The sequence below is a fragment of the Palaemon carinicauda genome, chromosome 30 (genome assembly GCF_036898095.1).
Source record: "Palaemon carinicauda isolate YSFRI2023 chromosome 30, ASM3689809v2, whole genome shotgun sequence".
Lineage (NCBI taxonomy): Eukaryota > Metazoa > Arthropoda > Malacostraca > Decapoda > Palaemonidae > Palaemon > Palaemon carinicauda.
This window is the reverse complement of record NC_090754.1, coordinates 67,039,688-67,049,687: the sequence shown is the minus strand read 5'-3', so window position 1 is coordinate 67,049,687 and position 10,000 is coordinate 67,039,688. Positions and strand designations below refer to the sequence as shown.

General features: G+C 39.7%; 1 protein-coding gene and 1 long non-coding RNA gene across 3 annotated transcripts in view; one reads left to right on the top strand and one right to left on the bottom strand.

The window, feature by feature from the left end:
- LOC137623824 (transcription factor CP2-like) overlaps positions 1–447 on the top strand; it is a 16,049-nt gene extending 15,602 nt beyond the window's left edge. For both annotated transcript variants that reach the window (XM_068354636.1, XM_068354635.1), the window contains one exon: positions 168–447. In XM_068354636.1, the coding sequence (XP_068210737.1) occupies positions 168–404 (237 nt within the window). In that variant the 3' untranslated portion in view covers positions 405–447. The remainder of the gene's footprint in view (positions 1–167) is intronic.
- The window catches only part of LOC137623247 (uncharacterized), a 234,255-nt gene that overhangs the window by 189,514 nt on the left and 34,741 nt on the right, over positions 1–10,000 (bottom strand). The gene's annotated exons all lie outside the window — the stretch shown is intronic.

Below are 10,000 nucleotides of genomic sequence, written 5' to 3'. Positions count from 1 at the left end.
CTTTTGGGTTTATTCACACCTTTCTTACCCAAGCCCCTGTGCAACATTCTATTTTCTAGGCCAAAAATTTGCCTCTCACCGAAAAAAGAAACCCACAAGATAATACTAATCGTGGCAAGGATTAAAATACCAATAATCCCTATTGATGACTTCTGTTCTTCTTGCAGGTAATAGCGAACATGGAAGACGAATCCATCTTCACCATAAAAATCGAAAGGGAAACATCATCATCCACAAATGAGCAATTTGACGCAGCCCACAGCGACCATCACATCTCTGAAGAGGATTCTGAAGAGGATTCTGAAGACTTACACCGTGCAAATGAAAGGCAACAGCCCACAAAGTTGATAGTAAAACTCAAAAGCCAGGTAGAAGACTGTCCTGAAAACCGAAGTTGTATTTGAAAACAACAATACGCTAGTTTTAAACCATAGAATTTCTCAACACTCAAAATACCTTTCTTATCAAGCACTAGCATCTGTTGTTCAGAGCAAACCAGATGAGTTCAATTTTCTAGATTAATGAGGAAATTTGAATTGGAAATATGACAAGAAAACTATTTGATTAAATACATAAAATGCATTTCATCTAAAAAGTAAGTCATATAGTGGTTGATTCCTAAGACTGAAACCAACTCCATTACATGTTAATATGGCCAAGTGGGAAAACTGCTTTGATAATCCTCCTCAGGGATAGTTAATTTATTAAAAACTTGAATTTATCAAAGCTTACTTTTTTTTTTAGATTAATTAGAGATGCAAGTTCACTAAACCTGGAGAATTTACAAAACTCACAATCGCAGACTGTACAAATCGAATAAACTTACTTAAATTTAAATGAATTGTTTTGCTTCCAATTTCTCAATTCCATTAATTACTTTGTTATAAAATTTAGAATCGCTGTTATTCTTCCTTGGCCTTGAATTAAATAGCCCTTTTATTTGAAGATAACTTACACTTAATAGTGACAGGAAAAGCAGGAATGAGTAATTTACAGTATATATGCTGAAAAATTTAATTTATACACGAACTAGAAAGCTGAGTAACTGCGCACAAGTGTGAAGCAAATTTTGTAATAAAGTAAAGCCTGCCTGACACTTGCGCGCATTTTTGCCACGCACTGACACGCATTGATGCGCGCCAGTGCGTGCCCCTTTTTGGCACGCACTGGTGTTTTTCGCGCACTGTTCACGACCAGTTCACTCCAGTTCGCGCATCGTTCACGCGATGGCACGAATTGGCACGCGTAGTTCGCGCATCGTTCACGACACGTTCACGCGAGTTCACTCATCATTCTGCATCGTTTCCGCATCGTTCACGCCAGTTCACGAATTGGCCACTCCATATAAAAACGGGGCTTTTCCAACCCGAGGACATTCTTGGATTGGCTTCAGACGAGACAACATGCTTACTGTCAGAGACACCATTGCATTGAGAAGAAGATACCTATACCTGGCAGCTGCTGTAGCATTTGTTGGAGTGCATCAGAAAAGGCTGGCAAAGGAAAAAGAGAAACAAAAGCCAACCCTACCTCGAAGAAAGATACAAAGGAAAGTGTGGGTCAGGGAATGCTTAACCAGAGGGCACTCGTTTGGACACTATGACAGTCTATTGACTGAACTCCACAAGGAAGATCCAAAGGGCTACAAAAATTACCTCAGAATCACACCTGACCTGTTTCAAGAGATGGTTGAGAAGTTAACCCCGCACCTCCTGAAGCAGTCCACCTTCATGAGGGAACCGCTTCAAGTTGGACTCAAGCTTGCTGTCACCCTCCGCTTTTTAGCCACTGGAAATTCCTATCAAAGTCTACAGTACAGCTTCAGGGTTGAAGCAAGTACCATCAGCAAGTTAATACCAGAGGTGTGTAAAGCCATCATCGCTGCCTACAAGGACGAAGTGCTGCGTTGCCCCAAAACTGAAGAGGCCTGGAAGGAAGTTGCTGCCAGATTCAGCTCCAGATGGAATTACCACAGCTGTCTGGGGGCTGTGGACGGAAAGCACATTGCCATAAAGAAGCCACCCAATGTTGGCTCTTACTACTACAACTACAAGGGCTTCCACAGCATTGTACTGATGGCAGTCGCAGATGCTTCCTACAGGTTCCTCTATGTGGATGTTGGGGCAGAGGGTGGTGCGTCGGATGGAGGAACATGGAGCAACTGTTCTCTGCATGATGCTGTAGAAGACAACAGAGCTGAAGTGCCTCAACCAGAACCACTCCCTAATGATGACCACCCAGTGCCCTATCACTTCGTTGGGGATGACGCCTTTGCTCTACGAACCTGGATGATGAAACCATTCTCCCATCGGTCACAAGTCCTACGAGAACGCATATATAGCTACAGGTTGTCTCGTGCCCGACGTGTCGTTGAGAATGCCTTTGGAATTTTAAGTCAAAGGTTCCGTTGCTTCTTGACGACGATGCAACAGAAGCCCAGCACCATCAACCTGATCATCATGTGTGCCTGTGTCCTGCACAACCTCGTCCTCATCAAATACCCAGGTGCTTTGTCAGAAGTGGACTACGAAGATCCGGACACACATGCTCTGATCCCTGGTGCCTGGAGGAATGAGCAAAACCTGCAGGGGCTGATGACTCTACCCGGCCATCATATCCAGAAGGATGCAAAGGATCAGCAAGACTACCTTTCACATTACTACATGTCCCCTGCTGGTGCTGTCCCTTGGCAAGAAAAAATTGTAGTACCTCCATGAGCTGTATAGTTGTTCCATTTTGTAAATAAAAGAAACGTATATTTTTCGTTTGTATTTTTTGTGGCCCTTTATTTTAGTTTCTATAAGAAAGCATTTGATTTACATATAAATAGCAGACATAAAATATGTACAACTATTAAGAAAGCATTTTATTTTTACATTCAAACAGCAAACTTAAAAATTTCTTGGGTTTATTTTTCATTTCATTTTTATTTAAAACAAAAAATGTGCATCTTGATTGGTAATAGATGAAAATAAGTGTGTGCATGAAATAAGACATCATTTCATTTTTACATGAAAACAGCAAACTTAAAAAAATTTCCCTATAGCGACAATACGTCGACAAAGGCAGGATCGTTACCTCGATCGTGTCAAAATCCCCGAGCTAACAATATAAGCATTTTATGCGGAGCTAAATAGCTAGATTATTAAAGCAAAACAAACTGGGAACGTCGCTCTAGCAAACTAAATGACCCCTAAGAGCGAGCGATAGCATCCTGGATGCCTCCGGTAGGCAACAGCTCTTGTTTACGTTAATATCACTTTTGATTTCATTCAAAATGACAAGAGCTTACATTTATACATAGTAAAGATAATACTCAACTTTCCAATATTTTTTCACATTAAGACAGCAAATATAAAAACATATTAGGTTTATTTTTCTTTCATTTTCATTAATTTTTTCGTTTCCTTTTCGTTTCTCTTCATTATAAAGATAAAAATAGTTTGAAATAAGATATCATTTTTTTTCCACATTAAGAAAAATATAAATTTTTGGGGGGGTTTATTTTTCTTCACTTTTATTATTTTTTACTTTACTGTTTCTTTCTTTGTATTTTAAGGAAATAGACAAAAAGTGTTTGGAAATATATAAATATTTTATTGACATTAAAACAACATATATATACAAGTATCACACTTCAATTATGTACAAATATTTTACACTATTTAAATTTCCTTGTCCTTGACTGGTGGGGTATCAAGCTCCTTGGACGAGTAGAGGGGTGAGGGTGTCATGGCTTCATCAAGGTTGCTGTCGATGGTCCCCGGGGTCAGGACAGGGAAGGTCAATGGACTTTTGAATGCCGCCGACAGCGACGTTAATGAAGGTGCTGGTGAAGGAGCCTGGACAAGGGTGGGTGACGACACTGGCACTGATGGCGAGGTCACCTGGACAGGGGTGGATGACAGTGGAGTTGGCATCCCTGGGTGCCAGTCCGTGGTACGGGGCAAGGAAGAAGGGCTTGACTGCGGCACCCAGTTATGACTGGCTGGACGATGCTGCTGCTGCTGCTCTGGCTGTGCATGCGAGGGTCCTGGTTGAGGGGACTGCCAAGGTTGCTGCTGGTGAGGGGGTTGCCAAGGTGACTGCTGGTGAGGGGGTTGCCAAGGTGACTGCTGGTGAGGGGGTTGCCAAGGTGACTGCTGGTGAGGGGGCTGCCAAGTTGACTGCTGCTGAGGGGGCTGCCAAGGTGACTGTTGCTGAGGGGGTTGCTGATGCACAGGGGGCTGTAAAGGTCGCTGTTGCTGTGGGCCTGCCCAGGTCACTGAGGATTGTGCTGTGCCTGCTGGAAGACCTGAGTCTCGTCCCTGTAACGTTGTGTGAGATTGAGGCACTCTATTTGGAATTCGTGCCATCGGTGTACTGGGATGGCACGCATGTAGCCTTCCAGCAGGCACGCAAAATCGTGCACAATCTTGTGCTGGCCCATAAACGTTGGGGTTGACGAATCAGCTTTCGACACTTGCTGAAACATAAAAAATATTATAAAATTATATATTATATATATGTATATATATAACAAACATTGTAACAATTTAGTACAGCATTTTAATGCAACAGATAGCATATGTCAAAAAAAAATTAATACTCACATTCCTCAATATATTGCTGAAATCCTTCTCCGACACATAGGTGTCGCTGTGAGAGGTGTCAAGTGTTCGGCAGGACCCCTTCCCCTTGTCCTTCCTGGTGGTGGTAGATGCCTGGCTGCGAGACCCCGTCGACCTCACGTCATCGTCGACTTCGCTGGCTGTCGTGGCACCTCCTTCGGAGCCACGAAACTCCTCACTGGCGACTGTCTCTCCCCGGACGATGTGCTGTATGAGGAACGACCAAGTGTCCATGAGGAAGTCATCACGGCCACTCCTTTGGGCCTGGCCAGCTCCACTCTTCTTCTCCTTCTTCATAATTTTGCCAACCCTCGTCCTCAAGTTTTCGTAGTGTTTTTTGCACTGGGCAGCTGTGGCAGGAGGTTCCAGCTGGCTTCCTATATATGCCCACCTGCTGTCCTTCAACACCTTGTTTACCCACTCCTTGTGTTTCTTGTCAAAGAGCATGGGGTTCTCCTTGACAAGGTCGGCCAACAGTCTCCGTCTCTTCCGTCCACTGGTAGTCAGGGATGTCCTTCTTAGACACCCGAACCCGCTTCTTCTTTAAATCGTCATCACTGGATACCTGGCTCTGGCTTGTATCCTGCTGTGTCTCCGGGATGACCATATCGAGACTTGAAAATGATGAATGAGGAGAATCTCGATCTGCAGTCTCCTCTATCACGTCCATTTTCCTCCCCCTTCCCTTTGGCTGCTTCAGTTTAGGCATGTTGTCTCCTCGCTGGCGAACTCTGGAATGGCTAGGAGTGTCCTCGGACCTCAATTTATATACCCCCTAATCCCCTTAATCACACGAGAGCTCCACTGGCGAAGTAGGAGGGCACTAGCGTGAGTAGGCGGGCACTAGCGTGAACCGGCGGGAACTGGCGTGAACTGGAGTGAACGATGCGGGAACTGGCGTGAACTGGAGTGAACGATGCGGGAACTGGAGTGAACGATGCGCGAACTAGCGTGAACAGTGCGAGACAATGTGGGAGTACAATGCGTGACAATGTCAGTGGGAAGGCTGCGATGCGGGAACTGGCGTGAACTGGAGTGAACAGTGAGGGAACTGGAGTGAACGATGCGTGAACTGGCGTGCACGATGCGTGGAAGGGGAAGTATGGCACGCATTGGTACGCTCTGGCACGCCAGTTCCCGCACTGTTCACTCCAGTTCACTCCAGTTGGCGCATCGTTCACGACTATTTCACGGCCATTTAGTGCGTGCCAATGCGTGCCACAAACTTTAAACATTTCAAAGTTTTGGGCACGCATGGCACGCATTGGTACGCTCTGGCACGCGAGTTCCCGCACTGTTCACGACATTTTCACGGCTCGTTCATGCGAGTTCGCGCATCAATGCGTGCCAGTGCGTGCCACGAATGCGTGCAAGTGTCAGGTACCCTTTAGTAAGGTAACTTGGAGGAGCAGGGAAATTACGAATGTCATAAAGATTAACACTGACAAACATGAAGGTAAGGGTATCTAGCTTTGACCTTATGCAAACAAAGTTAACAAGAGAGATGCGTTGTGGGTCACAAATCCTGGGCTACAATAACAAAGACAGGTCAATCCTGTCTTAGAGACTTATCCACAAAGTAGTCTTCGTTCCACCGTGTTATTTATCGAGAACAATCTTAAAAACTAATTATTTTTCAGGACGTTCTTCCTAATTCCATAATGATTAGGAATTCTAATGCCAGCAAGAGAACAATGTCCTGAACGTTACTAGGAATATGTTATATCCATAACCTTTGCAAATAAATGTCTTTTTATTCATGTGCTATAAATACTTTATACTTTGTAAGTCTACTTATTTCTTATAAAAGGTAGGGTAAACTACATAAATAAAATAAATCCCTAAATATATATATATATATATATATATATATATATATATATATATATATATATATATATATATATATATATATATATAATCTTACGACTTACTGCAAGCTTTTTCGTTCCTAGTTTAAAAAGGAAATCCTGTAGAAATCTTTGAAAAACTGTGTGGATATATATATAATATATATATATATATATATATATATATATATATATATATATATATATATATATTTATATTTATATTTATATTTATATATATATATATATATATATATATATATATATATATATATATATATTATTACTACCTAAGCTACAACCCTAGTAGGAAAAGCAAGATGCTATAAGCCCAAGGGCTCCAACAGGGAAATGTAGTCCAGTGCGGAAAGAAAACAAGGAAAAATAAAATATTTTAAGAACACCACCACCAACAAAATAAATATTTCTTATATAAACTATAAAAACTTTAACAAAACAAGAGGAAGAGAAATAAGACAGAATAGTGAGCCCAAGTGTACCCTTAAGCAAGAAAACTCTAACCCAAGACAGTGGAAGACCATGGTACAGAGGCTATGGCACTACCCAAGACTAGAGAACAGTGGTGTGATTTTGGAGTGTCCTTCTCCTAGAAGAGCTGCTTATATATACATATATATATATAAATATATATATATATATATATATATATATATATATATATATATATATATATATATATATATATATATATATATATATATATATATATATATATATATATACATATACATATATATATATATATATATATACATAATTATATACATAATATATATATATATATATATATATATATATATATATATATATATATATATATATATATATATATATATATGCGCAAGAATACAGTATTTAGGGATGTATTTACCTAAGTAGTTTACCCTGCTTTGAAAAGAAATAAGTTGACTTACAAAGTAATAAGTATTTATGGCACATGAAAAAAAAAACACATTTTGTGCGCAAAAGTTAGGGAGATAACATACTCCCAATATCGTTCAGGACATTATGTAAATTATATATATACATCACGGGATATTTCATTCTAATTGTCCTTAAAACTTCAGACAATGATTTGTACTGTACTCTTCCAGTTAAAATATCTCTAGCAAATGAAATCTTTCAAGTCACTGTTAAATAAAAGGATTTTGACACAGGGAAAATCTATTTTGGGGCTCGAGCCATGGTGTTCTGATGGAAGTTCTTCATTAGCAGCTTCTACCAAGAATATTTCTGCAAGTGTTATACCAGAGAATTTTACCCGTAAAGGTATCATGGGGTTCTATCTCATGGAGAGAATATCCCGAAGATACAACCTGTATATAACAGGGACGTGTTTGAAACAACCCCGCCTATCTTTCCCCGAATAGAGTTAACCTTGTCTCGAAGGATATGGGATATGATTGGATACGTGTGAAAGCAGTTGCAACTCCGATCCCAGTGTGTTACTGTAAACATGTTCCCAGGTTCACCATTCCTTCTTGCAGCGCCATCTTGATAGATCTCTTTGGGAGTTTTCCGCCAAAAGCTGTGAAATTTTTAGAAGTCACTGCTAATACCCTTGCCAGGGAGAGCTTCGAAGTTAATGCTATATCTTCAAAGTGAGAGGAATATAGTTCACTTATTGGGCTGATAAACTTCCCCTTTTCAATAATAACTGCAGTTAGCTCTACAACTGGAAAGCCTTTTAGTTGAGAACAACAAGTGGAAGCTTATAATGTCAAAATTAGAAATCTGCCGTGTAAAAGAACTTCAAAGTCGCTATCAAAAGCTATATTAGGTGGAAAAAAAAAACTTAAGAAACCCCTTCTATTAGTAACACCTAAAACAAAATTTAGAAAATTATAAAGAAGCTGCCATTATCCAAGCAAATGACGACCAACATCTGCTAAGGTAAAATACATGGGTGGTTGTGGGGTCCCGTAAGGATGTTGTGCCATCAGTACGCCTCAGGCACAGACAATGTAGGCACTACCAAGCTTATGGTTTATGATGCGTTCATGCAGGCCCTCGCTGCAATTGCTTTACATCCTTCTACTCTAAGTAAGCTGTCCAACACCTGCTAACTATTATTATAATCCTCCTCATCATCATCATTATTATTATTATTATTATTATTATTATTATTATTGTTATTATTATTATCAGCTAAGCTACAACCCTAGTTGGAAAAGAAGGATGCTATACGTATGCCCAAGGGCTCCAACAGGGAAAAATAGCAATGCGAGGAAAGCAAACAAGGAAATAAAATAACTAAAAGAGAAGTAACGAACCATTAAAATATTCTAATAACAGTAACGACATTAAAATAGATCTTTCTAAGCAACTATGCAGTTACAGGCTTTCCTCTAGATGCACTTGGGCACTGAATGGTTTCACAGACTGCAGCACCTGGCTGTATAGCCAAAATCAGAAATCCAAATCCAGATAAGGGGAGGGTGGTTGAAAACATCACCACGGAAAACTAGGCTGTAACCTTGTGATATCAGACACATCACCCCCTAAAAAAGAGGTCTTTGTCATTATTATTAGCCAACTACAACCATAGAGAGAATTGCAGGTTGATACAACCCGAAGTGTTCCAACGGGGAAAGTAACCCATTGCAGAATGGAAATAGAGAAATACAAATAAACTATATAAAATAAGACATACAAAATTATAAAATATATTGGGCACAGTACAAACGTTAAATAATTAAGCCCTTTTATAAACTAAAAGATATTTATATACATAAATACATACTGTACACACACATACACATTTTTATATATATCATTATTATTATTATTACTAACAGAGCTACAACCCTAGTTGGAAAAGCTAGATGCTATAAGCCCAAGGGCTCCAACAGGGAAAAATAGCCCACTGAGGACAGGAAATAAGGAAATAAATAAATGATGAGAATAAATTAACGATACATCATTCTAAAAACAGTAACAGCGTCAAAACAGATACGTCCTATATAAACTATTAACGTTAAAAACAGATATGTCATATATAAACTATAAAAAGACTCATGTCAGCCTGGTCAACATAAAAACATTTGCTCCAACTTTGAACTTTTGAAGTTCTACTGACTCAACTACCCGATTAGGAAGATCATTCCACAACTTGGTCACAGCTGGAATAAAACTTCTAGAGTACTGCGTAGTATTGAGCCTCGTGATGGAGAAGGCCTGGCTATTAGAATTAACTGCCTGTCAAGTATTACGAACAGGATAGAATTGTCCAGGGAGATCTGAATGTAAAGGATGGTCAGAGTTATGAAAAATCTTATGCAACATGCATAATGAACTAATTGAACGACGGTGCCAAAGATTAATATCTAGATTAGGAATAAGAAATTTAATAGACCGTAAGTTTCTGTCCAACAAATTAAGATGGGAATCAGCAGCTGAACACCAGACAGGAGAACAATACTCAAAACAAGGTAGAATGAAAGAATTAAAACACTTCTTCAGAATAGATTGACCACAGAAAATCTTGTAAGACTTTCTCAATAAGGCAATTTTTTGTAC